Source organism: Syngnathus leptorhynchus, chromosome 17, assembly GCF_054491065.1.
Source record: "Syngnathus leptorhynchus isolate UIUO chromosome 17, UIUO_Slep, whole genome shotgun sequence".
NCBI lineage: Eukaryota > Metazoa > Chordata > Actinopteri > Syngnathiformes > Syngnathidae > Syngnathus > Syngnathus leptorhynchus.
The window spans coordinates 7,866,740-7,891,304 of NC_141211.1; the positions used below are offsets into that span (position 1 = coordinate 7,866,740).

The 24,565-nt window shown below is 41.5% G+C and overlaps 4 protein-coding genes across 6 annotated transcripts; 2 read left to right on the forward strand and 2 right to left on the reverse strand.

The window, feature by feature from the left end:
* Positions 1-107: 107 nt before the first annotated feature.
* c2cd2l (c2cd2 like) lies at positions 108-11,186 on the reverse strand. Of its 2 annotated transcripts, none has more exons than XM_085936733.1 (15): positions 10,874-11,186; positions 10,217-10,592; positions 6,313-6,408; positions 6,068-6,187; positions 5,748-5,858; positions 5,511-5,624; positions 5,211-5,310; positions 4,984-5,116; positions 4,755-4,819; positions 4,139-4,257; positions 3,690-3,846; positions 3,519-3,620; positions 2,771-2,865; positions 1,509-1,722; positions 108-1,238 (listed from the first exon to the last, which is right to left on the reverse strand). In XM_085936733.1, exons 1-15 carry the CDS (start codon positions 10,933-10,935, stop codon positions 988-990), a joined length of 2,115 nt encoding a protein of 704 aa, XP_085792859.1. In that variant the 5' UTR covers positions 10,936-11,186; the 3' UTR covers positions 108-987. The 2 variants fall into 2 exon arrangements, with proteins under 2 accessions (XP_085792859.1, XP_085792858.1); XM_085936732.1 differs by having other exon boundaries at positions 2,771-2,904.
* A 525-nt stretch (positions 11,187-11,711) lies between these two features.
* Positions 11,712-14,432, forward strand: dpagt1 (dolichyl-phosphate (UDP-N-acetylglucosamine) N-acetylglucosaminephosphotransferase 1 (GlcNAc-1-P transferase)). The gene is made up of 9 exons (XM_085936749.1): positions 11,712-12,196; positions 12,272-12,392; positions 12,473-12,686; positions 12,775-12,921; positions 13,005-13,089; positions 13,160-13,348; positions 13,456-13,543; positions 13,717-13,872; positions 13,947-14,432. The coding sequence occupies exons 1-9, from the start codon at positions 12,042-12,044 to the stop codon at positions 14,010-14,012; spliced, it is 1,221 nt and encodes a 406-aa protein (XP_085792875.1). The 5' UTR covers positions 11,712-12,041; the 3' UTR covers positions 14,013-14,432.
* Positions 14,433-15,131: 699 nt separating this feature from the next.
* Positions 15,132-18,852, forward strand: hinfp (histone H4 transcription factor). Its single transcript, XM_085936376.1, has 9 exons — positions 15,132-15,544; positions 15,834-16,060; positions 16,151-16,262; positions 16,355-16,507; positions 16,607-16,684; positions 16,817-16,937; positions 17,033-17,171; positions 17,346-17,470; positions 17,555-18,852. Exons 1-9 carry the CDS (start codon positions 15,388-15,390, stop codon positions 17,889-17,891), a joined length of 1,449 nt encoding a protein of 482 aa, XP_085792502.1. The 5' UTR covers positions 15,132-15,387; the 3' UTR covers positions 17,892-18,852.
* On the reverse strand, positions 18,761-22,622 carry slc25a15b (solute carrier family 25 member 15b). 2 transcript variants are annotated; one of them, XM_085936377.1, is made up of 7 exons: positions 22,216-22,620; positions 21,615-21,713; positions 20,931-21,189; positions 20,724-20,861; positions 20,006-20,181; positions 19,760-19,918; positions 18,761-19,673 (listed from the first exon to the last, which is right to left on the reverse strand). In XM_085936377.1, exons 2-7 carry the CDS (start codon positions 21,667-21,669, stop codon positions 19,552-19,554), a joined length of 909 nt encoding a protein of 302 aa, XP_085792503.1. In that variant the 5' UTR covers positions 21,670-21,713; positions 22,216-22,620; the 3' UTR covers positions 18,761-19,551. The 2 variants fall into 2 exon arrangements, with proteins under 2 accessions (XP_085792503.1, XP_085792505.1); XM_085936379.1 differs by lacking the exon at positions 21,615-21,713 and having other exon boundaries at positions 22,216-22,622.
* Between the last annotated feature and the right edge of the window lie 1,943 nt (positions 22,623-24,565).

The window sequence follows — 24,565 nt, forward strand, 5'->3', positions numbered from 1 at the left end:
GTAACTGCTCCCAAAGGAGACTGTCACCTTTAAATTTGCTGAATACATTTCCTCTCCATGATTGTTACTGCAGGTATGCAACATTAAATGAGGTCTAAAGAGAAGTTTAAAATAATTTATTTTGAAATAAATGAAGTATATCAAAATACCAGCACAAATCACACGTGCCACATGTTGCAGCCACCACTCCCGGTTTCACATTCCAGCCAGGCAATGTCTTTGTACTTTTATCTAAACAGCAATTAAGAATTGATCCTAGTCTCTTAAAGCACATTGTACACAACATATCACCCTATGACTGGAGCTGTTCAGTCACAGTAGAACTGTAATAGCATTTCTGAAAAATACCCTCCCCCCTCCGATAGACGACGAGCCTGCTTGTTTCCTCTTGAGGAAACGCAGACAGGCTTAAAATCATTGATATAACAATTTTCTGTATTTTCAATCCTACATCAAAAATTTCTTAACACAATGTAGAAGCAAATACAAGGAATTAACAAAGAATTCAACTTGATTTTAAATGTACTTTTGCATTGAAAAAAATCACAGCAATGTCTCTATTTTATAGTATAATGCAACTAAAACAATCCATAGTATGGATAAAATAAATAGCACTTCACATAATCATAAATTACGAGTATCTTCATACAGATTCTATGTGTTATGTAGAGTGTAAAAAATGTCAATTCCAAAGTGCAGCAATGCCATTCTTCTGGCATCCTCAAATCATTTCAAGAGTTCCCGATATCTGTCAATCAAAAATAAACTGTTGTACCGTCTTGCAAAGACTTACCCCCCCAAACAATAAAGGTCATCTTATTTCTGCTTTAGCGATTTGATAAAGAACCACTTGTGTCCTGAAGCAGCAATTTTTCTACTCCCCCGCAAAAGCACTCCCAGAGGTGTCCTTCATCCAAGGGACATCAGACCGGGATGAGAATAGTCTTGTGCTCAGACCGCTGACGGGGTGACAGCAAAAAAAAAAGATCAGTTATGAGCTGAGCCCGCACCACCGTTGGTGCTTGTGGCTTTTCCTTTCCGTTTCCCTGATGAGCGGAAGGAGAAGCGCTTGATGAGACGTCGTGAGAAGCTACCAGACTTCTTTCGACGGCTGTCTGCTTCCGCAGTAAAACTATTGTCCATTTTGGAGATATCTTCGTGGGACTGGCTGAGGCAGGGCTCCTTCTGGCGATGTCTTCTGCGGAACAACAGTTTCGATCCGCTCTGCAGAAATCCCACTGTGGGATGTAGAGAATACTGCATTAGCGTGGCTATTAGCGTTTGCTAATAGCTCAAGTTCGAACCCTCAACCTTAGAGTAGTGAATGAATTGTGGCGCACTCTCATGCCTCTGCATTTTTTTTTGTACTGGCCAGCAGGTGGCAGCAAAATATCTTAATTGTATTAGCACATTTAAAATATGATAGCTACCAAGAGAAAAGCAGTAAAACCAGAAATCAACAACAAAACTATCGACATTGTGATTGTAACATAAGATAAGATCATCACCTTTATGATCCTTGAGGCTGCGTGTTTCCAAAGCACCAGTGGAGCCAGTGTCTGAGTCCACATCATCCACAGAAGGACGCTCAGATACATCGGAAGGTGTGGTTTCATCGAGCTCTTGGTGGTGTCCCGCTCCAAAATGGTTGCTTTGCACGGCGGCGTCCATTGCTGCAGCATAGCCACTTGACAGTGTGCAGTTGTCTTTTGAAAGAGGAACCTAAGAAATACAAGGAATCAGAATGACTGTTTTCCTGTGGTCACCATACAAATAGCATTATGCTATTATTTGAATGCTTGTCTGATTGGACGTACAAATATCATATTGCCCTCAAATGCATTGATATTATTTGTTTTTGATGAGCTAAAATGAGGCTTGATGTTTTTTAAATGCTATAAATTGTTATAGGTGCAGTAAAAAGAGAGCCTTTGGCTCACTCACGTGAGCACTTCCTGGTCTGTCAAACATACAGACACCTCATGTACCTTTTTAAATCAGTGCCACTTCTGGGAAACAAAGTTGCAGTCATTTTAGATTAACCTTTGTTCATATTATCAAGATCTTGAAAGATTATGGACTTTGCATAGAGAGCTGTTGTCTTCTCCTTCGTCATTATTTGATAGTACTCCACTATACTCTGCATGCAACTTTTGTGCAAATATTTTAAACTCGTTTTGATGATTCCAAGTACGAAACTCAGGTTGTTCAAACAATTTCTTCCTAGCAAGACAATCTCTCTGTTTTTATTTGTATTAAGGCAACGACATAACGTTTTACAGTAAATAAAGATTGTGATTCTAATTTCATGTAGGATGTTACTGCTGTTGTGGTCAATACTGTACATGTTGCCTTTTCTGCTGCAGTTGACACAATATATATATACATAAATCATGCCTTTGAAATCGTAAGTGTAAAAGCAATGTTTTTTTTTTTGTTTTTTTTTAAGGCTACACTCGGTTCTATTGTCATACTATGCATGGTCTTTAAATATGCCGCCTTGAGACGTCATGTTACCACTGCAGCCTTTTGAAATGGAAACATTTCCCTTTTACTCAGAAATCAGGTCAGAAGATGGCTCTAATGTGATTTGAATGTGCTCAAAGGGGGTCAAGGGTGTGGACTGCCACCTTGATCTAGGTAAACGCATTTAATTCATTCATTTAATGCATTTACCTAGATTAATTCATTCATTCAATCTTAATTTTAAGTTGTTTTGATATCAATGCCATTCCATTTGATCCATAATCGCAACTCTCAATTGTCTGACCTTTGACACTCCTGAGATGATCAATGTGCTTCTCTTCGTGGGGGTCTTTCGAGCCATTTTGGAGTTGGAGTCGGTCAGCTGACGAATGGCTGTTTCTGCAACAGGATCCAAGCCATTAGACAAGCGGCTGGCCTCTATGCAATAAAAGCACATTTAAAATCAGCTGGTGCTTTTTTGTAGACTCTCCATCACGTTCCTGTTACACAACTGCCGACTGCCTATATAAAGCACTACTGTGCTTCTCTATGAGCTTTTTGGACTGTATTGTCAAAAAGGACTGGGACACGTGGTCATTACACATACATGAGTATTACCGTATTTTACGGACTATAAGGCGCTCCTTCAATGAATGGCCCATTTTAAAACTTTGACCTTATATAAGGCGCACCAGACTATAAGACTATCATGTCAGATTTTTAATCCAAATCAAATCATTCTCCATTTTATCTTTTTTATTTCAATTTCAGACGCAACAAATTACGTTATAATCACAAAATAATGATCCATAGTCTTTTTGATTCATAGTCTTCAGCGGGCCACTTATGATTGATTTCATGACATAATGCTTCGGGCCACTTTAAATTTAAGAATTTGCTCCATATATAAGGCGCACTGTCGGCTTTTGAGAAAATGTTGGGTTTTTAGGTGAAAAATTCAGTACTAGCCCACAAGATTGTGGGGTGGCTCTATGGCTAATTTGGCTCATCCCAATACTTTAGTGCATGTAATGTTTTGGCTGCTAACTCACTGCTCGGATCAGGGCTTGGGGGGGTCCCGCTTCCATCAGAGAGAATGGTGGGCTTCTTTTCTGTCACCTCTACTTTGGAAGGGGAACGCAAAGGAGAATCACCTACAAAATATGAACAAACTCCAGTTGAATGTTGTTAACCGACAGTGACCAATGCATCAAAAGATGTACCTGGACTGCGCTCCAATTTCAATCTGGACTGGACCGTCGTTACAGTGGTGACGATCGTTCCGTCCGGCATGATGGTTCGATCCACATCTACCTTTTTGGTGGGGGTGATTGAGGAACGCAGTGGCAACCTGAGGTCCTCAGTTTCCACATAGAGGAGCTGAGTGGATTAAAAAAGAAGTATTGTGGCAAACCCACTCCACTTCAAAAGCTTTGCACATCTCATTTAGAAACTATGTGTGCACTGAGAATCTACAAGGAATCCTTTCTGAAGAATGTGAGAAATGTTATCTCGCATTCAGCAAGAGGTAAAATCACAAGTAGGCTGTTGAGACAGTAAGAATGGGCCCTCTATCAGCTTCTTGACAGTACTTATATATAAAAAGAAAGAAATGCTAACTCATCCCACGTCTTTGTAAGAGTTGTCATGCATTTAACAGCTTCTCACTCACTTCCGCTGTTATGGTGGCAATAGGCTCCAAGGAGTGGCTTGGGTTTATTGTGAGTACGACAGAGGTAGGAACTTTGGACTGGAGGTCCAAGGCCAAGGAGCCATGGCCTGGAAGAAATTCTAGCAGACCAAAGAGAAAAAAAACAAAAAGTAAAACAGGTACGAAAGGCATCGACTCTGTCTTTAAACACTAACACAGTTTTTCCTAATCATTTTACAAATGTGCCACCTCAAATAATACTTAGTACCTCCATTATGACATATATTCAAACAACTTCAATTGGGTAGTAGGCCCAAGTGTTCTCGTCAACATGCAGTTTTAAAATTAACTGCACTAAAATACAATATGGATGAAATCATTTCAGTGATTCTTAGGTGAACCACTAGAGAGCCAAAACACGGCAATAACATGATTTGAAATTAAACAATAAAGATGTGATTTATATGATCCGAAGCCATGTTGATACCAAATGCTAATATTTTAAAATGCATACAAATCGCAATTCATTCCAAATCGTGAGTTTTTGTGAGTTTCAATATTTCGATTCTACAGAGGTCTGATCGTTGCGGCAAAATATTTTTTTGGGGACAGGAGCCCAGACTATGTTGTGCCTTACGCTCGCTGCTGCCATTCCGCTCCAGAAGTCTCACTCTCAGCTCTTTGGTTTCTGGACTCAGATCCCTTCAACACAAAGGGGACAGTTGTGTTAGAATCATCCTGGAAGAATCCCCTCTTTGCAATGTAAAAAAAAACAACAACCAAAAAACATATCACTTCTTTTTAATGTTGCCATGTTTGAAGAGTCATGTCCCTGCCATGTTTATGTGACATCAATGCTTTCTTACAGTGTAATATCTTCTCTCCATTCCATTGGGGTCTTTGGGTTGGTGGGCACAGGCAGAAAGCAGGTTGTCCTTTCTGAGGAGGGTTGATTCAGGCTGAGGACGCAGCACAGCTCGACTGAGCTCGACCGCTGGCCTGGAAAAACACACAGCAAGCTCTGTGAGGGGCCAGGGATCCAACGCAACGATTGACAGAAAGGATCCAAAGCCACTGCGGGAATTCATCTGACCTTTACTTAAGGTCACCCTGAGCTGCCGTAGAAGCAGTCGCTGCACAAAGACACTCGGAGGTACAGGCTTGGATCCAACTGATAGGTGCTCCGCGGGGCCCTGTGAGCAAAAAACGAGTGTAAAAGCATGAAAGAAAACATTTTGGAGGGTCAGGTGAGCCAGAGCCTATTGAGGTGGGTAATATCCATTTTACTTCACACATATGGATTTACAGTCTTCACTGAACCATTTTGATCTTTTAGACTTAGTAATAATATTTTCCTACTGGAAATAGAGAGGGGAAGAAAAAAATAACGTACTGGAGAACTCCTTGTACAAGTCCTGAGGTTGATGATCATGGCAGGATGAGAGCTGAATAGAGTATCCTCTACCAAGCTCCTTATCACGTCCAGGTCTACTTTGTCATCAGCGCCCTGAAAGAAACCAGTGATTCATGAGGCAATCAAATATCGACAATAAAGACATTGCTGAAAAAATATCGCTCTTTCCATGAATTGATGTAGAAAATCTGGACTGCTTATATCGAAGCTTCTCACGTGTCTTAGCAGTTTGCACGGCGACGCAGTGAGTTTCAAAGACGGTTCCTTGGAAAGATTCCAGGACACCAAGAGTCCTTCATCCTCCGCATCCTCCAGACATACGACCACCTGATGATGGAATAAGACGCAGATAATGGGTGTACATATAGTAGAGCCTATAAGAGTGTTCCATTGTTTATGCAATTGTCAGTAAAGGTAGGACCGGAACGTCCCCTTCTGTTTAAGTAGATATTTGACTAGCAATGCAAATGTTCTTGTGTGCTCGCTGGTAAAAGAGACGTGCAAACTCAAAGAAACCAGGTGGTGTGCCTCGGTACCTTTGCCACTGTAGGTGCAATCGTAATCTGATAGGTGTCCATGGCAACGGCAGCGGGGGACTGCTGAGTAACTGTCACAGGAAATGCCACCGTGTCCAACCGACATTTACAACGTAAAACCTATCGTGGCAGAAAAGGTGTCATCGGGGATGGCATCAAGGATTCACACAATCAATCGAGGTCACCTTTTTCTATTTTACAAATTTGTTATGCTACGCGTCATGTTGTAGAAGATGATTACGCACTGTTCTTTGTGCCGATTGGTCAGTGCATGTGACACTCTCAATTGCAGGGGCAGGAATAAACTGGACACTGCTGTCAAAAGTGATTTGGATGGAGCTCTGTGAGAGACAGAGGGAGGCAATCAAAAAAAAACAAGAACAATAAAGTAGTAAATATGACATAAGTGGACATGAAGAAAAAGACACTAGGCTGCGACATAAAGGATTGTGGACCGCAGCGGTCCAGACTTGCATGAAGCTACCGAGCAATTAGTCAGTCCTTAAGGAGTTTTTTTTTTTGTTAGCCTGCTAATGAAACTGTATCACGAGGACACCAAATAATTAGGTCAATTTATGAATTTTAAACACGGTTGGTGTCAAGCATCTAAGAATTGCACTGATTTCATTTCATGGGTGCAGCACAGTGTAACATACCAGAGGTAAAATGACATATTTAGACCATCTGGTCGTGTAATGCTGTTGCCAGAAAACCAAGAGGCTATTGCAGTCACTGCTCATGACACAGAAATGACAACCGCCGCACGGCCAGTAGCGAGTTGCGTTCATTCGGTCAGAATGATGATCGGGGCCCGAGGACGCTGGCATGCAAACGGAAACATATGCTCGACCAAAGGCTGGTAGGGAGCGTGTTCAAGTTCATGGCAGAGCTAGTCCCCACTGAAGGCGCCGCCGCGCTCCTCTGCCTGACACTGACTCCAAATCAAGCAAGGCATCGCTGAAACTATGGCTGATTATCAATATGTGTTTGTGTTCATGTGTGAGTGCCAAAGGATCTGTTTCAGTGGACCTCATTGTCTGGCTCAAGAGATGCAAGTGTGAAAAAAACAAATCCCCCATTGTCAGAACATATGTCTCTCTAGATACATGTCCAATCTCTTCCAAATGGAACAATGGAGGCAGGGCAGAAGTGGGAGAATGATATAACAGAGTTTGTGGTGTGTGTGTGTGTGTTTCTGTGCAAAAGAGGTAGGAAGCAAAGTGCAATGCTGCAGGCTGACCTGGGTCCGGACCAACACTCTGGTCACATGACTCCACACTACAAACAGTGATGTTTACTTTGCTTGGCTGAAGCCTCTGAAACTGCTCAGTCAGCTGACCATTCACCGCATCCAAATGAGCGTAGCAAATACAAAGTGATTTATCTCCGATTGCGTGGCATCCAGAAACGGGTTCCGATTGCGTGCGCGCTTACATGTGTGTTGCAAAAGGGTTTGCGTACCACTCAGCCAAGTGGTCGAGCCCTGGTGTCGACAGTGAGGCTCATTAAGATTATTATGACATCGGGAGCAAATTCCCCTGAACCTCACTGCTAATCATCCTAAAACGAGACAAAGTGAGCCCATGAGATATTAGCAAATTAAGACAAAGGAGGGGGCGGGGGCAGGATTAGTCAGAGCCTGTTAGAAAGATAGGTTAGCAGGAAGACCTTAGATTGGTCTCTTTACTCATAGAAGGCAGAATGGTCTAGGCAGAATGACCCCTCACCCAACACTCAGAGTATGTTTACATGACAACAATCGAGTAGAAATGTACACAAAGTTATCAAAATTATTCGTGTTTACATGAACTGGCAATAGCTGGGTCTTACTTGAATATATATTTTTTTTAACGTGGGTCAATTTGGTGTCGCGCAGCTTCGCAGCACAGGCAACGACCTCATTTTGTCATCAGAGGGCAAAATCTAGCAGCACATCCACTGCTTTGTCCTTGTGACCTCTGTTCCTGCACATGTGTAATTTGTGGGATAGCCTGCGGACTACAACGGTGTCACTTCAGGTTTGTCAGAAATATTCCATTCAGTACCTGAGGGCTGGGCACGATGGTCAACCAAGAATACACTCAGCCTGTGGCTTCTGTTGACCCTCTGTCACCTTTTCTGTCATTTTCTTTTCTTTTAGATTCTTTGATGACACCAATAGGAAACCAAATTGCATATGAAAGACACTAAATTACTGGTTAAAAAAAAAAAAAACGAGCAAATAATGACGCTATAATGGCCTACATGCTGGAAAAAGAGGTGCAAGCCTCTTACTAATCTGAACACTGTACCCAGTAGCTCCCGCAGCGCTAACTCTGGAGTCATTTTTTTATCCAAGTGAGTCACGAAACAGGCTGCATTATGGGATGTCACAGACATGCATGAGTTTTCTTTTTATGCTCGTGGAATAAACACCGTGAGTTTTGTGTTTATTCAACGCACAGTAGTTGCTACATCACAGGGTTCTGTAATAGTCTTGGTGTGTTGATACAGCATAAGGAAGTCTTCCTGTTGGCCACAATTAACCAGCTGCAAAAGCAGGGTGACCCGGATGAAGGAAGGGGCTGGAGGGTTTCTTCACCATCATTATCAATATACTTGGTTTTGGCACATCTGTGAAAAAGCCAGCTGCAAAGGGTCGACAGTTGAGCACTCATTCTCCAACTGACCAATGGAATCAAACTGGAATAATAAGAATTTACATCTGTGCCAAGATTGACTAAAGTTGCGATGTAACTATTATCGATATTTTACTGTGTTCAAATATCTGATATCCCAATATTTTTGCATATCTGCAACTGTTTGTAGTGTCTACTTTGTCTTAATAATTAAAAATGACAAGCAAAGACTACTGAGTGACTTGATTGTAATGTAAACCAACTCAATGAAAATTTTCTGATATGGATTATAAAGGTTAAAAAAACTAGATCAGCTCAGATAAACCTCATATCTAAACTGAATTGAATCTATATGCCATAGACCATAGACCATACCCACCATTGGGATTGACGGGCTAATCCCCACATCCTCATGGCGCTGCCTCCTGAAAGCTCTTATTTCGCTGATGCAGAGCCACAATTGCCAAAATGCAAATCAGAGAAGAAAATGCAAGTACCATCATTGGTTGTGTTCTGCAAAGTGGCCACGACAACATGCACAACATTCAAGGCGACGGACCAAGGATGGGGTGTGGCTTGTTTGTACCAGTCATGTCCCATAGCAGGTTTTCCAAGTTAAAGATGTGGTAAACATCTCAGACAACCATACAAGCATGCATAAGTGTGTCAAATTAGATTGTTTTGTAATCTCAGCCAGCGTCATGGCCCAGTATCATGTGCGGCCAAGTGATTAGCATACGCTCCAGACACATCTAGAATAACAGGCACAATAGACACAATGAAGAACAAACATTTTTATACTAATGAGCGAGAAAAGATGCCATGGTGGGCATCTCAGTTCAGAAAGTGTCAGATGAGAGTCACATGGACACACTTGAGAACAGTTTGTCTCTGCGACTACTGACATTCTGCATGGAAAATGATCTGTTTTAATTCATTTATCGCAGAGCCAATGGGACCTTTTTCTGATCTCCTATTATTGAATTTCCTAGCAGGATGATGAGCTTCTCGACTCCACAGACTGATACCATCTCCCAGATTCATAATGGTACCACCACGCTCATAGAACAGCATTGTGCAAATTACATTGGCCATTTGGGGAAAAGTTTCGAGAAGTTCAAATTAAGTTCACCTGTCAAGGTTAGTATACAAAACAAGTTTTTTGCAGTCACGTATGAGCAAATTGAATATCGGGGGGGCGGGGGCAAACAGATGAACCTTGCTTTGCGCTGGGTATAATTTGAAAGAGAAAGCCCCCACCACTTCATACGAGGCAGGGGAAAAGGAGGCTATTTTTACAAGATGTAGGCGTTCATACTGCGGTTAAACTGGCTGGTCTTGCCTCGATACGCTTACGCTTCGGAACTGTTATGCAAGGACGTGACCCTCATCTTCTTAACCATCACACTCCAACATCCACTTCTAGTACATCTAAATTGACACCTGTGCTGCTTTTCTACTCACTACCAGCATGCTCACTCAGTCCTTGTGTGCCACCTCGCGTGAAAATGAAAAAAAAAATCTCACTCACCCCATTTCTGCAAGCTTGTTCATTCAGAGCTTTAATCCAGCTCTTGCGACAGTGCTCACTGAACGACTTGAAGGAGAAGAGGGAGGTCAACAAGGCTTTGACTCCGAGCTCAGCCACAGCTTCTCCATCCCGAATCGGACGCAGTTTGAGCAGGAAGCCCCACACACCTCCAGCCAAGTCGTGGTGATGATGCTGCCTGAGGGATAGATGCGAATGCTGCTCGGCGCCTTTCCTGCTTCTCCACTGTTGCAAGAGACTCAGTGAGAACTGGAAGAGCCAGACTAGCACGATGAGTAAGGAGGCCAGGAAAAGCCCCACCAGGGCCAGCCAGCCCAACTCCTGGAGCTCCATCACCATCTCCTGCAGTCTCTCATGTCTACACGGAAATGTTAGGGACTGTCAGAGAAGGGCAGACAGGCACCCTTCAACCTGTCGAGGGCACCAAACAGACAGTTAGACTTGCAGCATTTTGGACCATTATAATGGATTAGATGAACAATTAACAATAGGAAAGATGTTGCTTTGAAGGATCCTAACAAGATTGTTGAGGTCATAATAAAATACAGTGTGAATGTGCATCAGTGCGTAAGGTGTGTGTAAGGTGCATCAGAAGAAGAAAAAAAAAGATTTGAATGGATGAAATGTAAATCAACCCACCGTTTAACTTGGACGGTCCGAGCTGCAGAATGCAGGGAATCAAAAGCAAGTCGCGGTAACATGAAGCTACTGCCTTCTTCATGGCGATAAACAGCGGCGCCAACAACACATGACTTTGTCCCATTGCACTCGCAGCATTCCTCGCAGGAGCGTCACTCCAATTAGAAAATATTTTTTTTAATTATTCAACATTAACGTTGAATAATCTTCCCAGTGTACTCCGTCCCAAATCTCTACTGATTTCACACTGAGACAGACTAACCCTCTCTACAATAAGACAACTGGACGGGGAGAATGACGTCAACCTGCAGGCGGCGCTGTAGGGCTGGAATGCAAAAGGTGAAACGGAAAAATAAAACTGAGCTTTCGAAATAAAAGCGCTGTGGCAATCTCCTCAACGAGCTCAACGACCGAGACCAAGAATGGGCAAATGTTTGTGCTCAACTGCTACATTTGAGTTTTAAAACGGATATATAGGCCAGGCCATGAGGGAAAGTATGCATGTTAAAAAAAATACTACTTATCCATCCATTATCTGAACCCCTTGTCCTTGAACAAAAAAACGTTGGATGTACAGTATATGTACCCCCCCCGCCCGTTTTCAATCATTCTTTTATTTGACTATTTACAATACCTTAACAAGGTGAAATAAAAAGAACACAAAATACAGAAATACCCCACAAATATTCACAAAAATGCACTTAATTTTAGGAAGAAAATGACAATATAATGGCAATGAATATATACATGTATTAAGACCTACAATTGTGAGTCATGTTGAGAAATTTTCGGAGGTATTATTCAGTCGACAGTTCTGTAATGAAGTGTTATGGTTTAATTTGAAAAATGATAACCGGAAGTATATTGTCCGTCTGACACCAGGAACAGGACAGTGTAACATGACAGTCGGAGAGTTTATTTTTCAAACGTAGCTCATGTTTTAGCGTAAAATCTCCCGACGGCAACGTGTATGACTTACTGTTGTGATTTATGGAGCTATTCATTATTATTACCAATTCGGAGTCGCTATTATTGTCTTAAAATGGCAGTATGACGTGCTTATACGTGAGTGGAAACAGCCTAAGTTTGTTCATTGAGAGACTAACTGGGCAACCGCACAATCAGTGCACAGTTCGGTGAACTGTTCAGACTGATCAAGAAGCACAAAATGTCGCCGTCGCCATTCCTACCGCTGGCCATCAACGGTCTCATGTCAGCACTAGGCTGCTTGGCAACAATGAAGCTGATTCCCACTTTCAAGGACCATTTTATCGCTGCCAGATTGTACGGGATGGATCTAAACAAACTGACAAAAAATCAAGTGTGAGTACTGTTCTTTTCTCTTTGATTGTGTTCAGGGCAAATCGAAAATTGCTTGACCCTCTTCTGCTTCTCTAGTCCAGAATCACAGGGTGTCATCAGTGGGACAGTCTTCCTCATCATTCTCTTCTGCTTCATCCCAGTGCCTTTCCTCAGTTGCTTTGTGGGGGAGCAGTGCAATGGCTTCCCACACGATGAGGTAGGTCCACACTACAGCCAGTGAAAGTGAAAAAGCTTTTCTGGCAAGTCAGACCTCTTCTGATGGTGCCGTTTCTTCAGTTTGTGCAGCTGATCGGTGCGCTTCTCGCTATCTGCTGCATGATCTTTCTGGGATTTGCTGACGATGTGCTCAACTTGCGATGGAGGCACAAGCTCCTGCTTCCCACTATGGCATCCCTGCCACTACTCATGGTTTATTTCACCAATTTTGGCAACACGGTCATCTTGGTGCCTAAACCATTCCGAGTACTGCTGGGGCTGCATCTGGATCTAGGTGAGTTGTGTTGGTGGTGTGTTGGTACTACTGTGTATGATGGGGTTGATTACTCATGCATCTTTTTAATGGCTCTTTCTTTTGACAGGTATTCTTTACTATGTCTACATGGGCATGCTGGCAGTCTTCTGTACAAATGCCATCAACATCCTGGCTGGTATTAATGGCATCGAGTCAGGTCAAGCTTTGTTCATCTCTGGCTCCATCATCGTCTTTAACCTGCTGGAGCTCAGCGGTGTGTTGCTCTTTATCCACTTTTACCCACTTTGATTCTGTCCTTCAGTATGGAATTTGATCATTACGATTTCTTCATTTCAGGGGATTATCACGACGACCATGTTTTCTCTCTCTACTTCATGATGCCGTTTTTCTTCACCACCTTAGCACTTTTTTACCACAACTGGTGTGTCAACGTAAAACCACAGACTATTGTTTCAGTATTACAATTTTTTTTTTTCTTCTTTTCGTTACAGGTACCCCTCATCTGTGTTTGTGGGAGACACTTTCTGCTACTTTGCTGGAATGACCTTTGCTGTAGTTGGCATCCTGGGACACTTCAGCAAAACGATGCTATTGTTTTTCATTCCTCAAGTGATTAACTTTCTGTATTCCTTGCCTCAACTATTCCACATCATCCCATGTCCCAGACACAGACTTCCCAGGTAGCTTTCTTCTAATGAACTGAAATGTACACATTTCATGTGATGTTCATTAATTCTGTGAACCCCCCCGTTATCCATTTGTCTCATATTATAACATGCGCACAAAGGTTGAATCCAGACACAGGCAAACTGGGGATGAGCTACTCTAAATTCAAACGCAAGGACCTTTCTAAACTAGGACATCACATTCTGCAGGTAAGTTCATTACAAGAGCTCGTTTGAGGCTGAGAGTTATTGTCTCAGCATTATTTGTCATAAGTTGTGTCTGTAGTATTGTCGTATTGCACCGCATCATATTTTGCAGTGTTTCAAATTTTTCTAAAGCAATATAAGCATTAAATGACAGGCAAAATCTGCCTTATCGACAGGTTGCAGAGTTACTGAAGCTCCTTGAGGTGCACAGAGGCCAGGAAAATGACGATGAATTTATTGAGTGCAACAACATGACCTTAATAAATCTCGTGTTGAAATTCCTTGGTCCCACGCACGAGAGAAATCTCACTGCCATCATGCTCCTGATACAGGTAGAGCTAAAAACAGCTCAAATAGCCATATACTTTAGAAAAAAACATGAGTGTTCCACTTTTTATGTGTGCAGGTGATGGGAAGCGCTTTGGCTTTTGGGATCCGTTACCATCTGGTGCGACTCTTCTACGACGTCTAGAGAATGACAGAGAATCAAATATTTCTGGAACAATTTTACAGGCTCGTTGTTTGTGCCTTTTGAAATATTCCATTACCTCGTTACTTTTGATTCTCAGCCTCAACGTGTGGCAAAGACCTAGTGTCAGGGCGAAAACATTTGGCTACCATATGTTCACATAATGTACAAATATGATGCAAGTATTTCTCCAATTTGAAACTCTAATTTCTTTCCACCCCAAAACATTTATTTTTGTGCTGGGTTTAAAGCAATATAGTGAGGTTCTACTATCCCCTGACAACTTCCATCATGCAGACTAATGTTTGAATAAAATTCAATATGAACTTTTTTATAGTGCAGCAGTTCATGGTTTCACTTGTACCTGTGCACTGTAATAACCATATGAGGCTGTTATGTAAATAAAAGGGATATTTTCTTGAACTGATAATCCTTTTTACCTCTGCAGTGGGGATTTTTATTGTCGCAACAGCGAACGGAAGAGCAAACTGTGCACAATGCTTGAGATATTAAAACCACTCACGGAGCAAGTTTAAAAGCAAATCGTGTTTTTGGTGCACAGTTAGCAATTTAGTCATGAAAATATGTGACACCGGATACATTACAAAAATTATTTTGGGGAAGCTCAACATTAGTTTTAAGTTACTGAAAAGGATAAAGTTACTTTCTGTCTTTTCCCCACCATGTACTCATTTTTTTTTCATTTTATTTTTTTATAAATGCACTGGACTACTGTGATCTAGAATGTACCCAGTAACTTCAAATGGGATGCTGGCAATTATTTGTGAATATAGTTGGCGGAGACTGTACAATAAAGATGGACATACACAATATGCATCAATTTTTTTATTAGTGGGAAATACAATTGCTGTAAAAGGTTATTAATTGGAGTATTATTCCAGCAAAGGGGCACACATTTGTTTTAGATGTAGCCCCAACAATCCAAGAAATCACTGTGATATACAAATAGAAATCTTTAAAATATATTGTGTTAATGTTTTAACGTTAATATCAAAATCTTTAAATAAAAAATAAATGTTACTGATTTTACGAGTGAGATTTGTGCCTGGTTGTTTACGCGTGTCTTCCGGAACCATTACCACCAGTAAATAAACGCTGCATTGTTTCTATAGAACTTTTAAAAACGCTGCACCGCCCGTCAAAACTCTAGAATGATGACATCGTCTTTGCGCTACTCAAATAGCTAAAATCTAGACAGGATTGTTTATTTCAATGATAATTCGAATAACTTCTTACTCTGTTGTTGTTTCTTCGACGGGTTTCCCAAACTACTTAATGTTTTAGACCTAATGTGCAAACAATACTTTGTCCATCCTAGGATTCACGGTTTTTTAAGTGAAACTAGCCATTCAAGAAGATGCCTCCCAATAAACGACTACAGGAAAAAACGCTGAAATTAGAATGTGAGTGGGCATCCTGTCAGGAGTCGTTCAGTCAAATGGAGGAATTCTGCAAGCATGTGGAGGTACACTTGGATGCTACGAACATGGCGGAAGGGGATGAAGAACTAGAATGTGAGTTGAAGCCAGTATAACGTTCCTCTACTCATTTACTGACACGGTCATGTGAATCGGTTTAGTTACGCGATCAGCTCTTGAAAAAAAACAAAAACATCATAAGCCTTTAGAAAGCCCGAAAACTCCAACTGTCAATACAAGCAACTGAATAGTATAGTCAATGTTTTGTTTTATATGTAATTTGTTATTCTTATATCAATGTTTAAGGTTTAGTGGAGGCCTATTTTCAGACTGCTTTTGTTTTTAAATAATCCATTGGACTATGTTTCCTGTCTTTTCTGACCAGGGGAAAGAAACTGTCTTTGGAGAGACTGCGGGTTCTTTTCTGTGGAGGGTCCTGAAGAGTTCCGGCGACATCTCTTCTTTCACTGTTACCATACCAAGTTGAAACAGTTGGGTCAGCAGGTGCTCAATGGCCAGGCAGAAATTGGCACGTGCTCCATCGGCTCCCACACCCGCAATATTGTCCCTGAAATCCCTGAAAATTTTACCTGCGTGTGGGAGGAATGTGAGGTATGTTGTGCAAGTTTGTAAAATGTCTACCGTGATCCGAATTAAATGCAAGGTTTTAAAATGCAATCACTTCTTTTTTGTATGATAAAGCAACCACCTTATGAGAATCCAGAGTGGTTCTACAGACATGTGGAGCTTCACAGCTTATCTATAGACATACCAGCAGGAGACTGTGAATTCCCTGTACGCTGCCGATGGAAGGGTACGCAGTCATCACTTTATGATCATAGTTCCAAAATGGCACTTATTCCTATTGAATACAAACGCTATGATGAGTTTCTTATTGCTGCATAGATTGTGATGCTACTGCTAAAGGCCGTTCTAAGTTACGGGAGCATCTACGCAGCCACACCCAGGAGAAGGTCGTAGCGTGTCCAGGCTGTGGAGGGATGTACGCCAATAACACAAAGTACTTTGACCACATCATTCGACAAGGTGCTATGGAAGGTGAGATATAGACACAGTACCAAGACATGCATAAGCAAAATAGTTAGCGGACTTAACTTAATAATTTGCTTTATGTGCTTTCATTTATATTTGCTCTAGGCCAAAGATTCCAGTGCTCCCATTGTTCAAAACGATTTGCAACAGAGAGACTGCTCAGAGACCACATGAGGACCCACGGTTAGTAGCTAGCCAGTAGTTTGTATTGCTTTCTAATATAAAGCCAGACTCATTTCAATTCTATTAGTATAATCAATTATTTTGTGTCTTGAATGTTATGATGTTAAAATCACTTCTTTTTTTTTTTTCTAGTGAGCCACTACAAGTGCCCGTTGTGTGACATGACTTGTCCTTCACCTTCAGCGCTGCGCAACCATATAAAGTTCCGCCACAGCAATGAGAAGCCATATCGCTGTGAATACTGTGAATACAGGTAGCACATCCTGCAAATATGTACTTGTCTGCTCCTTTCTCTTTCCTAAAATCTCATAGTTAATTGCTTGTGGTTCTCTGTGGTATTATTTGTAGCTGTAAGAATCTGGTGGATTTGCGTAAACATCTGGACAGCCATAGCATCGAGCCGAGTTACCACTGCAATGTATCTGGCTGCAGTTTCGCATCTCGCACTCTTAGCACGCTGAAGAATCACCACAAAAAGGAGCATGAGGTAATAGCCGCAATAAAGTGTTCCCCCACAGTATCATGATTCACTGACTTCAGATCCTCTACCTCCCAGATTTTCTGGGAAATAATGTATATGGTTGGACATTCTATGAAAAACGATCAATTGCTTTTAATGTTTATTGCAGATGATAGTCCTGCTCAATTTGTTTTTGTTCAGGGGAATTTTATAGCGCGCTACAAGTGCCATGTGTGCGATCAGTGCTTCACCAGAGGAAATAACCTCACGGTTCACCTGCACAAAAAACACCAGTTCAAATGGCCTTCAGGACACCCGCGGTTCCGGTACGTTGAAGCTGAATTGAAAATGCATAGCCGGCGACGCATGCTATGTCACGTTGACCCGACCCCGCCCCTCGTGGCTACCAGGTACAAGGAGCACGATGACGGCTTCTTTCGGCTGCAGCTGATCCGTTACGAGAGCGTGGAACTGACGGAGCAGCTGATGCAAGAGAGGCAACGTGGAATCGCAGAAGAGAACCAACAGTCCCCCGGGGCCACTCCTTCAGAGACTCAGGTAGAGCTGAGGGGGTTGCTGCTCGAGGAGCAGAAGACCGAGGCGCCCGCCGTTAACTGTGAGGAGGGCGGTCAGGAAGAGAGCATCTTGTTCTCAATTCTCACTGGAGGTTTGGCACAGACGGCGGACGACATTGTCATACTACAGTATCAGGATATACCTCAAGAACAAGACATGCAGACAGTTTGACCCCTCACACCATCCTAGGATGTGAATACACTGTCACCTGACTGATGTTTTGCTCTGATTTGCAAAGTTTTCTGTCTTACACATAAGATAAAATCTAGAGAATTATGTACCGCTAATGTAAGACACACCTAATGGAAAACTTAGCCGGGTTAAAGATTAGCAATGATAGTGATGTTTTTGGAAGCCTAAGCAATGGCGATTGAAACACTAATGATGTCTCAAGGCACGACTGTACACATTTTGTTTCTAGCTTAACTGAATGTAACTGGTAAGATGTGATCGTGAAGTTAAATCATTTTCCCATCAAAATAACAAGCCTATGTTAGACAGTTTCACACTCCTATCTTGCTTGTCAACGTTGTGGACAACTAGATTGTCTGTATTTGTTTGAAATTATAATTTGAATTCATTCATCTAATGCGTCCTACCTCCCATATAGCATCGTCAGATTGTTAATTTTTAGGATCATGAAGGTTCCTTCATGATTAAGAAAATGGCATTCACTCTACGATGCAATATGTTATGCCTACCGCATTGTCATGTGTATGTACTATACACAAAACTTAAATTGCTGTTTTTAAAAAATGGTACTGTGAAATGCTTGTTTTTCCATTATCAACCTTTTTTAACTGCTTCTCCCGTTCAGGGTTGCAGGGAAATAGAGCCCCATCGAAGTCAGTCAAGTGTACCACGATCCGTGACCTATTTTTTTTGTTTGTATTTTTAATTATCTACTCTTCCATTATAACAAGGGGCAGATAACAGGGTTAGACAGTCTCACATTGTCACTCTTATATTTCCTATGACTAGAATATGAATTATGGTTCACAGTAAAATAAAATACAGGAAAACAAACTTTCAGTGAAAAGTTTAATATGGATATTAAACTACAATATCAAAGTAGTTAAATAGAGCAATATGAGTTCCAATGTTGGCATTTTCTTAATAAAAGATCTTTCTTAACATGGATGTGAGATTGCTCGTGGCACAACGCTGTCCACGGAGTGCGAATACCACATCGGTAGCAATAGAAACAAAATAATGAAAGGCAAAACGTGGAGTGTTTTTAAGTTGAGTTCAATTAATTTGGTTTGGCAAAACTATTATTGAAATCCAAGACACCAGTCTTAGTTTCGAACTACTCCGTCAAAAAGAATATCAATGAAAAACTAGGATATAAATAACTCAATTTCTAAAAACATGTGAATCATCTATTGAATTTTCTTGTACTAAAAGTTAGATCAACTCTGTGTCCTCATTAGACCCCAGAACAGATTTGGTCTGTTTGAAGCCTCAAAAACCATCATGCCTTAAAATTGAGTGTTTTGTTTATTTTCTTGTGTGTGTGTATATATGTTGCTTAGAAAGGCTTAAAATAATTCTGTATATTTTTTGTGCATTTCACAACACTGAGGTAGGCGAGAATGTGTTGTGGACAAGACCACGTCGAATAGCTGTCTCAGAAATATTGGCAGTAAAGGAAACAAACAACTGTTAGCTCTAAAAATAAATTAACATTGTGATTTGAAACAAGTAAACACAATGTTTAAATTCAAAAGTAATGGAGATGAACTAGACCAGCAAACATGATTTCCTCATCACAGAGTTTGATTGAGGTCTTGCCCGCTGCACCTTCCTAACTTATTTAAAAATGTGCAACTCAGTCATCAAACTGCTTCATCATGATCTTGCGGCTAACCTCATAGCCCAGGAAAAGTGCTCCGTTAGCAGGAAAGGTGCGGACCATGGTGGGAGTGAGCCCGGAGTACAGTGCTCTAATACCTACAAGCAAGAAATACAACAGAAGGAACCAAGATGATTTCAACCCATGAGGATGATAAAGACTAGATGAAGATTAAATGTACTACCTTCGGTTCGTGCGATGGTCATAAAGGTTTTGAAAAAGCCCCCCTGCTTGCCCGTCATGGACATGACCTGGATGCGAGACTTGACGCAATCCATGGGGTAGACCACTAGCCACAGACACGCCCCTCCGAAACCCCCGCTGAAAACGATCGGAGCCACGCCTGCGCGACAGTAAGACGCAAACACAGCACAAGAGTTAGGATTTCATGATGATCTCCCAGAATGCACTGCGGCAGCCGCTCACTCACCAATGTCATCTTTTTCACACTTCATGTAGTCTGCAAAGGCACTGCGGCATAACTCGTAGGCACCAAAGAAGCAGAAGTAGCCAGGAACCTCTCTGGCAATGGTTGTGGTCAGGCCCTGGAAGAAGCCCTGTGGGCCTTCGTTCTTCATGATCGATTTCACTACGGACCACACCGAGCTGCAAACAGGATGCAAAGCTATGGATTAGAAAACTTGATTTACACACACTTTAATGCATTTTCCACCTAAGAAAGTTGGAAAGGACAATTTTTATAAAAAAAAAAAAAAAAAGAGGTTATTTAATGCCACACCAGTTTGAAGTGGACTGCAAATCAAAATACAGAATCACCTAGTAATTGAAATGTTGAGAAAGTAGTCAGGAATTACGAAATCATTACAAGTTGTTTTCTGGTAGCCAGCTCGTTCACATTAGGTACACATTTGCCTATATAACTTAAAATTTGTTAGCATGACTTTCCCCTGGGCATCCGAGAACACCTCAGCAACTTCCAAGTAATTCTACAGTGGTCCCACCGGTTTCGTGGTCACAACAAATTGACGGATTCACAGTTCCCTTTTGAGGTCATAACCATTCGGAATCACAAAATATAGATAACTCAATTTAACTAGTCATTTTCCTTGTGGTCAAGGAAGGGACTGCAGTGGCAAGCCATATTGAAGGCATCTATTAGAACAGAAAGACCTTTTGGTACCACTTACTTCTGACTCCTTGCAATCTTGCCCGATGCCTCCATTTCGTACATAGCTTGCAGACGGCACTTGACGAGCTCCGTAGGGCAGAGGACCAGTGAAGAGAAGATGGACGCCACGGAGCCGGCACACGCTTTCTGCATGTCACTAGCGAGGATAAAAGGCACATACACAGAAATCTTCCGTGTATTCATCCAGCTACAGACTTTGCCCTACCTCAGCACGGCATCACTGTGCAGTCCTGCCGTGAAGCGGATAACCTGCTGGCAGAAGCCGTAGCTCATGAAGAGCACAGAGTTCTCAGCAATGTTAGCCATCAGAGCCGGCGAGGTTCCCTGGTAGAGACCCCGGATGCCAACTTGTTTGTATGTAGACATGATGCAGTGGATGAAGCCCCTGTACAGTGTGGGAAAGGTCTGCATCTTGACCTTGGCTGTGTCCAGAGGTTGTCCACTGAAGACACATGCGGCCCCACCTGGGAGAAGACGACATGGTCCAAACCAACATGGGCCAACAAACACTAAATACGCCACTTCATCTCCTTTTTAGGAGTGAAATAATCCCAAAATAGAAAATGCATCTTTTCCCCAAAGATTGTCTCGTAAAGTGAATAATTAAAATACACGAGACAGGGTATATTTATAATGTATACTTTTAAGACTCAAGAGAAGTGAGCCGAAGGCACGGCAGAGACAAATGAGCCAGAAAAAGACTCAGACAGATGTCTATGGCCATTTGGGCCCACTATAAAGAGGTATCAATGTTTGCTCACATTCACCTGTAAGTGGCCACAGTCTGCAGTTGAGGCACAGGGAACACAGAGTACAGTAATGGATACTGCACTGTACTGTAATTTGTTTTCATAATTTTGGGAGGGGGGCAAAAAGTGAGTCAGGTTACCTATCGCTCCAGCCGAGAGGTCGATGATGGCCTGAACCACGGCGTGAGGTGCCATTGTGTCCAAAATTGTTAGAAGAGGTTTCTCTTTCTGTCAGGCACCTGATAACCATATAATGGAAGCATTTCAATAAATTGTAGAAAACAAATTACTTCACTAGTTAAAGAGCCCTGACACCCTGCAGAAGAAACTCATTTCGGCCGCCTATGTCTGGCAAAATCGATCAATCAATAATGCTCTACAATTGATTGACAATACTGATACTCAATGTGGAGAAAGAGTTATTTCCAGCTTTGCAACGCAACCCTTATCGCAAGGTTATTACTGGAGTACCTTTTATTGTTGCTGGCCCGTTACATATGAAGGTTACCAGCGGTGGGGTGGGGGTTGATGTCTCGACGCTGGGCATGTTTTAACACATTTAATAGAAATGTTTACATGGACAACTTTGCACGTTATGGGATTTAATAAGGAAACGCGTGCCCCCCCCCCCCCTTTTGTTTATATCTCTAACAGGCCTTAAGGTTCTAAATTAGATTGCAGTGGATGTTTTCTGTAACAAGCGACGTTGTAACAAATAAATACCTAGTTAATTTGACTTACCTTTGCGTGCGCTTTCACACCGAGTGTGACCTCAGTGCTGACATCCACCAAGAGGCTTGCTAAGCGGAGCTAACTTAGAGCATGTTGTGGTACACTAGCAGAGCACGCATGATTACATCAAATGTTATCTTTTTTGCAACATCTTCCTCCCAAGGTGTGGTGTTAATGGATGGATGGATGGATGGATGAATGGGCAACGATAAAGGGGCTGCGGCTCAGAATAATGATGAACGATGTTGCAGAGCATATCTGATGACAAGATTTGAAGAGGTCTTTCTCTGCTCCACTTCCATGTACGTAACTCTTTTCCCGTCCAATTTTCAGCCATTCTCGATTATAAAAGCGAAGTTTGTTTGAGAGTCGTTCAGATTTGACGTTACGTCGTGCTCGATGAAACAAAAATGATTAATATGGTTTACTTTAAAAAAAAAAAAAAAAAAAAAAAAAACGTGAGAGTGATCCGCAATGCGCGAAATTCATGCATGTGAAAACTTCCGGTTTAATGTCAGGGCAGGTGATACAAGGTATTAGAGCGTCCTCTGCTGTTTATTTTGTAAAACATTAGTGAATATTGAGTTCAATGTTCAATGATTCAGAGGTGAGTATTCAATAAAAAAAATAAACTCAATAAATGTAAGTGTTAAGCCCGATGCAAACGGTCTATATATTCTGCCCAATGTTTTGCTGTAGCAGTGTTTGAGAATTGACGCCACCCCACGTCTATTATACAAGAACAAAATAGAGCAAAGGTCACCTGGACACATTTCCCATAAAATGTGCAAACACGGCATTCAGCTGCAATAATCACGAGTACAACGAGGGCCACAATACAAACAATCCGAGCAATGTTCCTGCATGGGGTCAATGTGCAGGTGTCATGTCACTAAAACTATCGATGTGACAGATGGATTTGTTAATGATGTGTACACAACCGTTAGATGGATTTCTTTATGATTCAATCTCCTTGAAAGTTTGAAGGTGAGCTGCTTGATTTTGTACGACTTTAACAAACCACCTGGTCACATAACACAAAATAGAAACCAGGAAATTAATAAGTAAAACAAAAACTACATTGAAATAGCATTTTTTTTTTAAATTGTCTTCTTAGGGGCAGTGTGGGGCATCATTTGTAGAGATAAAAAGTGTACAAGAAGAAAGTTGCAATTGAAAGTAAAACCATTTCACATATTAGGAGAAATATACGGTTATCGATTTATTAACCGTCTGTATGTGTTACCAGAGTTTGTGTATAAACATTCATTAGTTGAGGGAATATCGCTCCCTGAACACAATGCTAATTTCCTACCATGAGATTTCCTATTCACAGTTAGCATTAGCACTGAGGATGTTTCTGAAAAAGTATATGTTGTATTCACATGTGTAATTGTTTTTGGTGTGTGTTAATTTCACAGTAAATTTTGTCCAGCCCTATTTGACAAACATGGAGTAAAAGGCAACTTTGCCATGCAATGATCTTGCCAAAATACCATCTGTTCGGCCAGCGGAGTCTGGGATTAAAAACATAAAGTCTGGCTAATGCCTTAAAAAGTCTGTCCAGAGTTTCCTCACAATACTCTGGATTTGCTAAATGTAAATGGTGCAACATTGACTTTCAACACATGGTCAATAAAAAATACTCACAAATGTCCTTTTCCCCCACTTTTCCTTTTTATATATATATAAAAACAACATTTGAGGTTGTCTACATCACAAAGAATTATTGTCAATATTCTGTTTGGAAACAATTTGTCATGAATTGAATGAACCCCACCCACGCACCCCAACTGTCCCACCCCAACACCCATCAGTGAACTCCTCTATGCACATGATATTTTACAGAGTTCATGTTCAGTCTTTGTACATCAATATCAAAGTAGATAACTTTAAAATACATAGAATGCTCTTTCAGTTGTAATTACAGATGCTAATCTTGATTGTACAAACAGTATCATTTCCCACACTTAGAGTCTGGTCCTTCACTCAGAAGCAGTCATCCATTGAAGAGCGTTTATCGATATTTTCCTCCTGTAGTGCTCTTAGACTGTGAGGGGTTTAACTACCAACTGTTTTGTCTGCACGGTCTCAAGATTATGAAGTCCAGTCAGATAGGCTCCGTAATCCCTAATTAGGAAAGTAGCACTGAAGGAATAACAAATAGATTATAAAGGACCAACTAATTAGTTGAATTTATACTGTAAGCGTCAGGCAGTAAATTGTTGTTCTGAAGCACAAACTACTGGCAGTGGCGGGCTATTTGGATTCAGACAACAGGTAACTCAAAAGCACCTGGTCAATAATTGAATGGGATTGTTTGAAAGCCGACGACAAAGAGACATCCATTCTAAATGTG

Excerpts from the sequence above, each read along its gene's own strand:
- c2cd2l (XM_085936732.1), bottom strand. The coding sequence starts at position 10,935 with ATGTTACCGCGACTTGCTTTTGATTCCCTGCATTCTGCAGCTCGGACC. Across the intron at positions 6,188-6,312 it reads ACCAATCGGCACAAAGAACA|GTTTTACGTTGTAAATGTCG; the intron begins GTGCGTAATCAT and ends CTGCCACGATAG. Across the intron at positions 5,117-5,210 it reads CAGGGTGACCTTAAGTAAAG|GCCAGCGGTCGAGCTCAGTC; the intron begins GTCAGATGAATT and ends GTGTTTTTCCAG.
- dpagt1 (XM_085936749.1), top strand. The coding sequence starts at position 12,042 with ATGTCGCCGTCGCCATTCCTACCGCTGGCCATCAACGGTCTCATGTCA. Across the intron at positions 12,922-13,004 it reads TAACCTGCTGGAGCTCAGCG|GGGATTATCACGACGACCAT; the intron begins GTGTGTTGCTCT and ends TCTTCATTTCAG. Across the intron at positions 13,349-13,455 it reads CCCAGACACAGACTTCCCAG|GTTGAATCCAGACACAGGCA; the intron begins GTAGCTTTCTTC and ends ATGCGCACAAAG.
- hinfp (XM_085936376.1), top strand. The coding sequence starts at position 15,388 with ATGCCTCCCAATAAACGACTACAGGAAAAAACGCTGAAATTAGAATGT. Across the intron at positions 16,938-17,032 it reads TGTGAATACTGTGAATACAG|CTGTAAGAATCTGGTGGATT; the intron begins GTAGCACATCCT and ends TATTATTTGTAG. Across the intron at positions 17,172-17,345 it reads ACCACAAAAAGGAGCATGAG|GGGAATTTTATAGCGCGCTA; the intron begins GTAATAGCCGCA and ends GTTTTTGTTCAG.
- slc25a15b (XM_085936377.1), bottom strand. The coding sequence starts at position 21,669 with ATGGCACCTCACGCCGTGGTTCAGGCCATCATCGACCTCTCGGCTGGA. Across the intron at positions 20,862-20,930 it reads CACAGTGATGCCGTGCTGAG|TGACATGCAGAAAGCGTGTG; the intron begins GTAGGGCAAAGT and ends TATCCTCGCTAG. Across the intron at positions 19,919-20,005 it reads GTGTGAAAAAGATGACATTG|GCGTGGCTCCGATCGTTTTC; the intron begins GTGAGTGAGCGG and ends ACTGTCGCGCAG.